At 38.2% G+C, this 12,807-nt stretch overlaps 2 protein-coding genes across 2 annotated transcripts; one reads left to right on the forward strand and one right to left on the reverse strand.

Moving 5' to 3' along the window:
* Positions 1 to 3,394: 3,394 nt before the first annotated feature.
* On the reverse strand, positions 3,395 to 5,832 carry LOC137390177 (heat shock protein 70 B2-like). Its single transcript, XM_068076460.1, has 2 exons — positions 5,660 to 5,832; positions 3,395 to 5,448 (listed from the first exon to the last, which is right to left on the reverse strand). Exons 1-2 carry the CDS (start codon positions 5,751 to 5,753, stop codon positions 3,638 to 3,640), a joined length of 1,905 nt encoding a protein of 634 aa, XP_067932561.1. The 5' UTR covers positions 5,754 to 5,832; the 3' UTR covers positions 3,395 to 3,637.
* A 1,345-nt stretch (positions 5,833 to 7,177) lies between these two features.
* On the forward strand, positions 7,178 to 9,556 carry LOC137390176 (heat shock protein 70 A1-like). Its single transcript, XM_068076459.1, has 2 exons — positions 7,178 to 7,340; positions 7,494 to 9,556. Exons 1-2 carry the CDS (start codon positions 7,247 to 7,249, stop codon positions 9,302 to 9,304), a joined length of 1,905 nt encoding a protein of 634 aa, XP_067932560.1. The 5' UTR covers positions 7,178 to 7,246; the 3' UTR covers positions 9,305 to 9,556.
* Positions 9,557 to 12,807: the final 3,251 nt, after the last annotated feature.

The following is a 12,807-nucleotide window of genomic DNA, read 5'->3' on the forward strand; positions in this document are numbered from 1 at the left end:
AATAAAGTGGTTGCTGGAATAAGACAAGATTTAAACAGGTCAAAACCCCGAAGTACACAACCCAGATTATTGAACTAGTTTCAGTATTTTCGATTCTAATTTTAGTAACAACTAGATATAGCTCATGAATTAGCTAAATGGCATAAATGTTTTAATTTGAGCCAGTTTATAGGTTAGCCATTTTATTAGGGCAACATCTACTCGTGATTTCAGAGCAATTTGTTTGACCTCTCCAGCCAAGTGAGCTAACATCTGAATGAATAGCGAGTTAGGGCTTCATTCTAATAAACAAAGGTGGAATATGCTTATCAGAACTTCACCAACATCTCACATTATCATAACATATCATAACATTGTCACCCAAGGTTAAAACCTTTGGTGACAAGGTCAGGCGGGCATCAAAATTACCATGCACCGCTTTCAATGCACATGTTTTAGTACACTCAAACTTTCTATAGAACCTGATTTTGACAATGCAGGCATAAGAGGAGGGTTGTGTTTTTTCTCTCATATATTATCCAGACTTCCAACACAGCTGTGATTTTTGTCACCCTCTATTACAGTTGATTTAAATTTATCTAGTGTGGCTACACTAAAACTGACAATAGACTGGACCATCTTTGAATTGCACTTTTCTTAGTGGTCTGGTAGGTCTACATCCCTGCCATCAGTTATATAATCCAGAGACTTCCTTCACACACGTTTATGCCCGAGCAACAGGTGACTTGTGGTTTATGATAAATATCAGTTAGCATCAACTAAGTATCCAATATAATGCAGTATTATAAAAGTTCAATAGTAGAGTACTGTCTACATAATAATAGCAAGTTTGCATGAGAGGCGAGTAGCAGCGATGCTCTCTATGAATATTTATCTTGCTCTATTACACTTTGGAATAGTAATAGAGGTATTCGATCTATCCTATTACCATTGGACCAAATGAAAACGTTATCTTATTAAAAATGCTTTAAACAAATCTAGGTTAGGTAGTATAGAGTTGTCTAACCTTACTGAATAGACTTAAACATTGATGTGTATATATGATAGTGATTATTCAAATATCACTATCACTCTCCTGTTATCATCAGACTAAATAAAAATCTATCTTATTAAAAAGTGGGTGTGGCAAAAAAGATAACATCTCCTGCATCTCATGAATAAAATATTAGAACACAGCGTTTTCATGATTTTGTCTAAAACATGGTGTACACCTATCATTTTCATTCAGTGATTTCAGTGCCCCAATTCATGTATGTTAGTATAATACTTATTTTCAAAAATGTCGAGTAATCACTCTGCATGAGTAACGTAACTAAAAATGTAACGTTTGTTTACATTAACAATCAACATATTAATATTTCATTCGCTACTGATGCAAAGAAAAGTGCTCAGACAGATGTAGATAATAAGCAGAAAACTAGAATTCAAAAAATGGGCTAATATTGGTAAATAGTGAATATACACCAAGATTTTATTGTGTCTGATAATACTGTAACAGCCTGTCTTCGCGTACTACAAATGTATGTAATTGCTCTGCAAGTGATATAGTTGGTCAAATATTATTCTGTGCTTGCTATTCCGAAGGCTTTGCATCATCTCACACTTGCTAGCATAAACTGAATTACCGTAAAACTTGTAATTGAACGCCATGGCACTCTATTTTTCAAGCCTTTCTCTTTAGTGTTGATCAATTGTTCATATTGAGTTCGTAGACATATTAGAATATGGCAGGTGAGAAAAGAAGATTTACTGTTCATCAGCTTCAACAAGCCTCATCATGCAATAACTACTCAAACTGCCAGTAGATGGATGTTATGTTCCCTTGTGAAAGCTGATATTCATAACTGCTGCCCGCACTACCAGGTCTGCCTCTATAAGAACAGCAGTTTTGTTTATTGACGTTAACATTGAGCTAAAATAGGTTGGTTGGTCTAACAGCCATACATCTACTGCATTTTATCATAAACCAGTTTCTCACAATCTCTTCTTCGTACACGCATACTCTATTGAGCTGAATCTTATTTTTTCTTTGTACATGAAAATAGAATATTTGTTGCATTCAGTGTGCTATATATGCTATTTAATATAGTCAATTATAAAAAAACTTCTGTTCTTGTTGTAACCTGGACAAAAATTTAATGGTGGTAATTACGCTATGCTCTTACACACTGAAATAAGGACTTGACAGTTGCGTGAGACTTATGAAATAGTTGTAACTTCAAGATTGACTGGAATTATTTAGGAAAGTACATTGTACCCAAATTAGAGCCATTTTGTTCACTGTTTGCTATAAAGTGCATTGCTGTTCAACACCACTTTGAATCAGACACCGACTGAAAACTAGAAGTCATGTGGAGTAAAGAGTATGACAATAAGACTGGCAGAGAGGTAGAGTATGTCTTTCTGGTTAGAATGTTCATTTGCTGATACGTAGGTCGATGTCAAATCATCCGAAAAGGCAGACTACACTTAGGGTCATGTCATAGGCAAACGCAGCATGGATTACCAACACTTAGTGATCCTAAACTGCAGGGTTGTAACAGCTTGCAAAAAACTAGTTATGTCCTTTTTAGAGCAAAAATGCATTAACTCAAAAGAGAGAAAGCAGCTAGACTGGATGAGGAACTGACACCTGTCAGTAACAGGTTCATAGCAATGCGGTTCTTCCTATAAAAGAAGTCTTGCTCAGCCTTCACTAGCTGGCATTATGACAGACCCTGAGTAGGTCAATGAGAAGTTATGCAGAGGTCTGACAGACACTCCCAATAGAGTGACAGCCAATAGCAGATTAATGCTGATTGCTGAATTTAATGCTAAAACTGGCTCAGATGTTGGGAAAAGGAAAAGGTGTACCTGGCAGTTATGGAGTAAAAAAGAGCATCAATCATGATGGGCTTCTATGCCTTTCTACACTAGTACAAGTATGTCTACAACACAGCCACTACATACTCGTAAGTCGTATGTTTTTCTTTTGCCAGAAGCTTTTTGTTTTTTTATAATGAATATAATTTTAGGATGTAAGGTGGTTGCGCATGATTGAAATGACGCAGTATTCATTAACTCTTACTTCATGTCTCAGCATCTTTAGGTCTATGTCTGCATGCTTGGGAATAGCAGGCTGCAGTTTCTTACTAAGGGTTGTCTTCCATCTGAATCGAAATGCTGCGTTTCTATTGGAAACTTTAACCAATTATATGTTACTTCTTCAATTTCCTTTATAACAATATTCCTTTCTTGGCATCTGTTTGTTAGTATGTAAAAACTTCAGACAACTCATTGTAATTTGAAACTAACTTAGTTAAGCTAAGTTAAATTAGTCAACTTCGTTGACAGTAAGAAATATTCTACTCGCTACTTTGTGATGCTTTCAATATAATGGCACTGTGTTTGTAATAACCTGTTAGAAAAGTTTATTTACAAAGTAATTTGCTTCACAAAAATAACATGTATATTTCAAGATATCACTAATTCTATTTGAAGCAACAAGGAAATTCATTATTGATATCTTCCATAAAATATTAAATAAATACTATCAGCAGTTACAATAGTAAAAATAATAAAAAACAAACTATAAAAAATAACATATTAACGAGGCATGAAATATTTGTAGTGCTATATAATTAATGCAATGGTTTAATTAGTCGACCTCTTCGACAGTCGGGCCTTGGGTAGATGTCCCGTAATTTCCGGTAGACTGGCTATTGTTTCCAGAAGATTGATGAAGTTTAGCCATAATGGGAGAGCAAGTGTTCTGCAGCTCCTTAAGCTGGTGTTGGTATTCATCTTCCTCCGCTAATTGGTTGATATCCATCCAGTCTATCACTTTTTGACATACATCCTTGACCTTGGTCGAGTCTTCTGATGACAGTTTAGACTGATTTTCTTCCGCTGCTTGCTTGTATTGATAAACGGAGCTCTCGAGCTGATTTCTTGCAGAAACACGCTTTCTCTGTTTTTCATCTTCCTCTTTGTATTTCTCAGCATCTGCTAGCATCTTGTCAATGTCCGCCTGACTGAGTCGTCCTCTGTCGTTAGTGATGGTGATTTCCTTCGATTTACCAGAGCTTTTGTCTACTGCTGACACATTGAGGAGGCCGTTGGCATCAAGGTTGAAGGTCACCTCTATCTGCGGCACTCCCCTCGGCGCTGGAGGTATTCCGGTCAAGTCAAATGTGCCCAGTTTGTTGTTATTGGCTGTCATAGTTCTTTCTCCTTCAAACACTTGAATGGTGACAGCTGGTTGATTGTCAGCGTAAGTTGTGAAAATCTTGGTTTGTTTGGTTGGGATCCTCGTGTTTCTGTCTATAAGGTTAGTCATCACTCCTCCGGCTGTCTCTATTCCCAGAGACAAAGCTGCAACATCTACCAGAAGGACATCTTTAATCACATCATGTTGATCTCCTGACAAAATGGCTGCCTGAACAGCAGCTCCATACGCTACCGCTTCATCAGGGTTTATCGATCGGTTGAGGGGTTTTCCTCCCATGAAGTCTTGCAGTAACTTTTGTATTTTAGGAATTCTGGTTGAGCCTCCGACGAGAACAATTTCGTGAATATCTCCTTTGGACATCTTTGCGTCTCGCAAGGCCTGTTCTACGGGTTCGAGCGTTCCACGAAACAGATCACCGCAAAGTTCTTCAAATCGGGCTCGAGTAATGCTTGTGTAGAAATCAATGCCCTCAAACAGTGAGTCAATCTCGACATTTGCTTGCGCACTGCTCGACAAAGTTCTTTTAGCTCTCTCACAAGCTGTTCTCAGTCTTCTCAAAGCTCTCGCATTTTTTCTTAAATCTTTTTTGTGTTTTCTCTCAAACTCTTTGGCAAAGTGCTCTACCAGACGGTTGTCGAAATCTTCTCCTCCGAGATGAGTGTTTCCAGCAGTGGATCTCACCTCGAACATCGATCCTTCAGCAATGGTTAAAATCGACACATCGAATGTTCCACCTCCCAAATCAAAGATGAGAACATTCTTGTCGGCTTGAAGATTCTTGTCGAGTCCGTAAGCTAAAGCAGCTGCTGTCGGCTCATTGATGATTCTCTTGACATTGAGACCAGCGATTACACCTGCATCTTTAGTTGACTGCCTTTGAGAGTCGTTGAAATAAGCTGGCACAGTAACAACTGCCTCAGTTACCTTCTCTCCTAGGTATGCTTCTGCAGTCTCTTTCATGCTTGTCAGCACCATCGCACTAACTTCCTCAGGGCTTAGAACCTTCTTCTCTCCTTGGTATTCCACTTCTACTTTGGGCTTGCCACCATCATTGACGACTTTGAAAGGCCAGTGTTTCACATCATTTTGTATTGACTCGTCTCCGAATTTTCGTCCGATAAGCCTTTTAGCGTCGAAAACTGTGTTTGTAGGGTTCATTGCAACTTGGTTTTTGGCTGCATCTCCGATGAGTCTCTCAGAGTCTGTGAAGGCGACGTAGCTAGGAGTTGTCCGATTTCCTGTCAATAAACAAAACAATTTAGTCTACATGCATGGGAGATCAAACCAAATGGTGTGCACAGTTAGCTGCAAAATTAATAGCTAACAGACAGCTTAAAGTCACAGAAATCAAACTGAAACTTAACTATCATATTAGTCATCAGTAACATCTGTATCCGTAGTGACTCTATTGATTGATTACTACAGTAAAAGTATGCTGAAAATACTTACCCTGACTGTTAGCTATGATCTCAACTTTTCCATGTTGGAAGACTCCTACACAGGAGTAAGTAGTACCAAGGTCGATGCCAATAGTTTTTCCCATGATGTGCACAATTTTTGCTGTGTATTGCTTCTCTGTTGAAACCGTTCCTTATGGAAATGTCTTGTTATGCCTATATCATACAACTGCCACTATATATACTGCCTAGTTAGCACTCCAGCAATTACTAGAAAGCAAAGGAAATTACTAGAAGCATGTGCTACCTTGTTTATTATTGGTTTGAATAGCCAATGATTGGACGCTGTACGGTTCAGTGGACACAACAAACGCCCAGCGGGCGGAGTCAACTACATGTCTAGAAATTTCTTCGCCTGCTATATCGCGCCCGCCGAGTATCATAATCAAATCACAATGGAATGAAAGCTGCTATTCTTTAGCAGTAGCAAGTGCCTGATGACAAATAGTCCACGACCAAAATGTGAGAATGCTCACCTTTGAAGTTTTCCTGATGCTCTAAAAATATTTGTTTTGAGTTTGATGCTGCCCGAGAGTAATGAAAGCTAACTAATAGCCTTAGCTAGAGCTTGACAGTGCAGCAGATGATTTTTATGGAGTGTTCTCGGTGGTTTTAATACCCTCTTTTGCTTTCTAAGCTTCATGTTCCTCTGCCATGCTGAGAAACCTTCATTTGTTTTATTAGATGTACTCAACAATTTGTCATTTCATCAGTCCATGCTGCATTTGCAGCCAACCAAGAATTCTATTATGAAAATGAACACTTCTTGCAGAACTAGCTAGAGGCTGAAGAGAGACTTTACTTGGCAAGTTTTCTATCAAATGTGTATCATTCACTCCTGCATCCAATGCTATTACTATTGCTTGACGGTGAAACAGATGATTTTTATAGAGTGTTCTCGGTGGTTTTAAAATTTTCTTTTGCTTTATAAGCTTCATGAAATGTTTTTATGGGGTTCTGTAAAACCTTCATTTGTTTTATTATGATATAATAAAACTAGTGAAATGACCATCTGTTGAGACCATATTATGTATTCAACAATTGGTCATTTCACCAGTCCATGCTGCACTTGCAGCCAACCAAAAACTCTATTTGTGTAATGTGGAATGTTCTAGAATTACAGCTGCCCTGCTGATTTAGAACATTCTGGAATGATTTCGTTTGTACCTAGTGGCTAATGCTTATAGCGTTTTCAGTCTTTGCTCTTTGCTGAAAGTCAGACAAACAACTTATTGATTGTTGGTCAGTTCACCTGTACCAGCTATTGGATTGCATCATTTGTCTGGAATGTTCTTGGTAATTCCAACCAAGTCTTTTGGCTCCGCCTAGCTTATGTTTCATTGGATAATTCAACCAAAGACTAGCTAGTGATTAGAGATAATCAGTGAAGCTCAACAACAATAACAAGCGGATCTAGAACATTCCTCCAGCTACTAGTACAGCCTAGAATGCTCCAGAAGACTATTGGGCTAAGATATAAATACCAGTGCACTGTTGATGTGGGTTATAACTACAAAAACTTTGCTATTGGCAACGCTTAGACTGAGAATCAACAAGCAAAAGATTCAAATCATTCATTATGGGAAAGGCTATCGGAATAGACCTCGGGACCACATATTCATGTGTTGGAGTCTTTCAGCATGGAAAAGTTGAGATCATAGCTAACAGCCAAGGTATAGCTTTAATACAATTTGTTAAAATACTTTTTCTTTGAAAATATTTCTAGTGGAATGTTTCAAAAAGTTGCTAGTTGACACTTTATAAAAAACGCCTTTTTGCATCGCATGTGAAATATAGCTGTTCAATCTTCTACTTTACATTGACAGGAAATCGGACAACTCCTAGCTATGTCGCCTTCACAGACTCTGAGAGACTCATCGGAGATGCAGCCAAAAACCAAGTTGCAATGAACCCGACAAACACTGTTTTCGACGCTAAAAGGCTTATCGGACGAAAATTTGGAGATGAGTCAATACAGAATGACGTGAAACACTGGCCTTTCAAAGTCGTCAATGATGGTGGCAAGCCCAAAGTAGAAGTGGAATACCAAGGAGAGAAGAAGGTTCTAAGCCCTGAGGAAGTTAGTGCAATGGTGCTGACAAGCATGAAAGAGACTGCAGAAGCATACCTAGGAGAGAAGGTAACAGAGGCAGTTGTTACTGTGCCAGCTTATTTCAACGACTCTCAGAGGCAGTCAACTAAAGATGCAGGTGTAATCGCTGGTCTCAATGTCAAGAGAATCATCAATGAGCCGACAGCAGCTGCTTTAGCTTACGGACTCGACAAGAATCTTCAAGCCGACAAGAATGTTCTCATCTTTGATTTGGGAGGTGGAACATTTGATGTGTCGATTTTAACGATTGCTGAAGGATCGATGTTTGAGGTGAGATCCACTGCTGGAAACACTCATCTCGGAGGAGAAGATTTTGACAATCGTCTGGTAGAGCCCTTTGCCAAAGAGTTTGAGAGAAAACACAAAAAAGATTTGAGAAAAAATGCGAGAGCTTTGAGAAGACTGAGAACAGCTTGTGAGAGAGCTAAAAGAACTTTGTCGAGCAGTGCGCAAGCAAATGTCGAGATTGACTCACTGTTTGAGGGCATTGATTTCTACACAAGCATTACTCGAGCCCGATTTGAAGAGCTTTGCGGTGATCTGTTTCGTGGAACTCTCGAGCCCGTAGAACAGGCCTTGCGAGACGCAAAGATGTCCAAAGGAGATATTCACGAAATTGTTCTCGTCGGAGGCTCAACGAGAATTCCTAAAATACAAAAGATACTGCAAGACTTCATGGGAGGAAAACCCCTCAACCGATCGATAAACCCTGATGAAGCGGTAGCGTATGGAGCTGCTGTTCAGGCAGCCATTTTGTCAGGAGATCAACATGATGTGATTAAAGATGTCCTTCTGGTAGATGTGGCTGCGTTGTCTCTGGGAATAGAGACAGCCGGAGGAGTAATGACCAACCTCATAGACAGAAACACAAGGATCCCAACCAAACAAACCAAGATCTTCACAACTTACGCTGACAATCAACCAGCTGTCACCATTCAAGTGTTTGAAGGAGAAAGAGCAATGACAGCCAATAACAACAAGCTTGGCACATTTGACTTGACAGGAATACCTCCAGCGCCGAGGGGAGTGCCGCAGATAGAGGTGACCTTCAATCTTGATGCGAACGGCCTCCTCAATGTGTCAGCAGTAGACAAAAGCTCTGGTAAATCGAAGGAAATTACCATCACCAACGACAGAGGACGGCTCAGTCAGGCGGACATTGACAAGATGCTAGCAGATGCTGAGAAATACAAAGAGGAAGATGAAAAACAGAAAAAACGTGTCGCTGCAAGAAACCAGCTTGAGAGCTCCGTTTACCAATACAAGCAAGCAGCGGAAGAAAATCAGTCTAAACTGTCATCAGAAGACTCGACCAAGGTCAAGGATGTATGTCAAAAAGTGATAGACTGGATGGATATCAACCAATTAGCGGAGGAAGATGAATACCAGCACCAGCTTAAAGAACTGCAGAACACTTGCTCTCCTATTATGGCTAAACTTCATCAGTCTTCTGGGGACAATAGCCAGTCTACCGGAAATTACGGGACATCTACCCAAGGCCCCACCGTCGAAGAGGTCGACTAATTAAACAATTACATTAATTGTATAGCACTACAAATATTTCATGCATTGTTAATATGTCATTTTTTATAATTTGTATTTTATTAACTCTCCTATTGCAACTGATGATAGTAGTTCTTTAACATTTTATGAAAGATATCAATAATGAATTTCTTTTTTTGCTTCAAATAGGATTAATGATATCTTGAAATATGGATGTATTTTTTGTAAAGCAAATTACTTTGTAAATAAACTCTTCTAACAGGTTGTTACAAACACAGTGACATTCTATTAAAAGCATCACAAAGTAGCGAGTAAAGTATTTCTTACAGTCGACGAAGTTGACTAATTTAACTTAGCTTAACTAAGTTAATTTCAAATTACAATGAGTTGTCTGAAATTTTCTACATATACTGACAAACAGATGCTAAGAAAGGAATATTAATATAAAGGAAATTGAGGAAATAACATATAATTAACTAAAGTTTCCAATGGAAACGCAACATTTCCAATTCAGATAGAAGACAACCTCTGTTAAGAAACCATAACCTGCTATTCCCAAGCATGCAGACATAGTCCTAGAGATGCTCAGACATATGAAGTAAGAGTTAATGACTCTTGTGTCATTTTCATCATGCACAACACCCGTGAATCTCAAAAATATATTCATTATTGAAAACAAAAAATATTCTGGCAAAAGAAATATAAGTGATTGATATAGTTGTGATGTCGGGAGACATACTTGTACTCAGTATAGAAAGGCATAGAAGCCCATCATGATTGATGCTCTTTCTTACTCCATAACTGCCAGGTACACCTTTTCCTTTTCCCAACATCTGAGCCAGTTTGAGCATTAAAGTCAGCATTCAGGGCTAACCAGCTATTGGCTGTCACTCTAATGGTAGTGTTTTCGAGACCTCTGCATAACTTCTCATTGACCCCTCAGGGTCTGTCATAATGCCAGCTAGTGAAGGCTGAGCAAGACTTCCTTTATAGGAAGAACCACATTGCGATGAACCTGTTACTGACAGGTGTCGGTTCCTCGTCCAAGGTTGTCAACTTTATCTTTTTTTGAGTTGATACATTTCTGCTCCAACAAGGAACTAACTAGTTTCTTGCAAGCTGTTACAACCCTGCAGCATAGAAGTCTATAATTGTCTATATTAAATGGCATATGTAGCACACTGAATGCAACAAATATTCTATTTTCCTGTACAAACAAAATAAAATTCAGCTCAATAGAGCATGAACGTATGAAGCAGAGATTGTCAGAAACTGGTCTATGATAAAATGCAGTAGATGTATGGCTGTTAGACCAACCGACCTATTTTAGATCAGTGTTAACGTGCATAAACGAAATTGTTGTACTTGTAGATGCTGACCTGGTAGTGCGGGCAGCAGTTATGAATATCAGCTTTCACAAGGGAACATAATATCCATCTACTGGCAGTTTGAGTAGTGACTGCATGATGACACAATCTGTATGGCACAATCTAACATGAAAGCTCTATGTATGATACCAGCTAACATGATAACTCTATGCATGTTACTAGCTAACAAGACAACTCTATGTATGCTCCTAGCTAACATGACAACTCTATGTATGATACTAGCTAACATGAAAGCTCTATATATGCTACTTGCTAACATGACAACTCTATGTATGATAATAGCTAACATGATAACTGTATGTATGATACAGCTAACATGACAACTCTATGTATGCTAATAGCTAACATGAGAACTCTATATTAGCTACTAGCTAACATGACAACTCTATGTATGGTATTAGCTAACATGATAACTCTATGTATGATATTAGCTAACAAGACAACTCTATGTATGCTACTAGCTAACATGACAACTCTATGTATGATACTAGCTAACATGACAACTCTATGTATGCTAATAGCTAACATGACAACTCTATGTATGCTAATAGCTAACATGACAACTCTATGTATGATAATAGCTAACATGATAACTCTATGTATGTTCTGTATACATAGAGTATGCGTACATAGAGTGGTCAATCTGATCACCGGGGTGTAATATTAGTTAACCTAACAACTCCAAATGCAGACGTTGACACTGAATTCTTCTTGACCTCTGCTAAACAATATCTTGAAAATTAGTCTGATGTATATTTTCAGGCAGGCTTCAAAGTTCAAACATGTATTTTCACTGCTAGTTAACATTCTGAATTTTATCCCTGTTGTCACACTAATTGACACACAGTGATCATGTGATGATGTCATGTGTTCACCAATCACAGAAGATTATGCTTATGCGTTCAATATGACAAATCTTAACAAATATGGCAACCATATTCTCTGTGACGACTTCCCTTCACAAATGGAAGTTGAAATTTATTATCATTCACTTGTATAACATACATACATACGTACGTACATACGTACGTACATACATACGTACATATGTACATACGTACGTACATACGTACGTACATACATACGCACGTACATACGCACGTACATACGCACGTGCATACGTACGTACATACGTACATGCATACGTATGTACATACATACATACGTACATACATACATACATACATACTAGAGCATAAGGGCACAAAACTCGCACTAGGAAAATCACTCTATGGTAGGGGGGCTACCATCAAACCCTTACTCAAAGATATATTTATTTGAAGAACTCCTAATAAATCAGTAGATAAAGCAAGCTTATTATAAAAATTAGCTGCCAAAAGGCGTCTCCATGAAATAAGTGATTGTAAGCTAGTTGAACAATAAAAATATTGTTAGTGTAAGAGTGCATGTAATTAAAGATACTATTGGTTATTGTAGAAATGTTTACACAGACTAACAGACAGAAAATGACTAAGCGGGATTCATAAAAAAACAGCATACAAAGTGATTGGTTATTGATGGTTATTGGCGCGCAGAAAGAACACATAATACTCTTGGAGGCTAATCCATAACCATTCTCTGACAAGCCTCTATATTCATCAGCCATGTGTAAACATTCTATGGAGAACATGATCATTCCAGAAACATTGCATCTTTTCGAACAGACGCCGATCGCAATATTGTAGATTAAAAGGATTACTCTATCTTGAAGAAGCAAATAGGCCCATTCTTGCAGTAAAGGGGGACAACGAGCGTGTCACCCGAGATATGAAGATCAAATATGTGGAAACCTCTGTTAATATTAGAAGCGACCATCTCTGTGATCAGCTCACCTATAAAAAAAAGATTATTACAGCACTCACTGTAGCTATTCTCTAATGGCAGATGCTTGCTCGATATCAAACCTTGACCTCTGATAAAACCTATGAATGCCATAGCGCTATAGCTTCATTGAAGGCTAGCCGTACAGATGCTCTAATTTGTATCTATGAACATTCGTACTGGCATATTGTTCTCATAGTTAAAATGGCTGAACAAACAGTTAACCTGCCATTGTTAACATACTAACATACATATAACTATTAACATACTAACATACATATAACTAATAACATACTAACATACATATAACTAATA

This window comes from Watersipora subatra, chromosome 3 (assembly GCF_963576615.1).
Source record: "Watersipora subatra chromosome 3, tzWatSuba1.1, whole genome shotgun sequence".
Taxonomy (NCBI): Eukaryota; Metazoa; Bryozoa; class Gymnolaemata; order Cheilostomatida; family Watersiporidae; genus Watersipora; species Watersipora subatra.

Coding starts and splice junctions, on each gene's coding strand:
- LOC137390177 (XM_068076460.1), bottom strand. CDS start 5,753: ATGGGAAAAACTATTGGCATCGACCTTGGTACTACTTACTCCTGTGTA. Junction 5,449..5,659: donor GATCATAGCTAACAGTCAGG/GTAAGTATTTTC, acceptor GTTTATTGACAG/GAAATCGGACAACTCCTAGC.
- LOC137390176 (XM_068076459.1), top strand. CDS start 7,247: ATGGGAAAGGCTATCGGAATAGACCTCGGGACCACATATTCATGTGTT. Junction 7,341..7,493: donor GATCATAGCTAACAGCCAAG/GTATAGCTTTAA, acceptor TTACATTGACAG/GAAATCGGACAACTCCTAGC.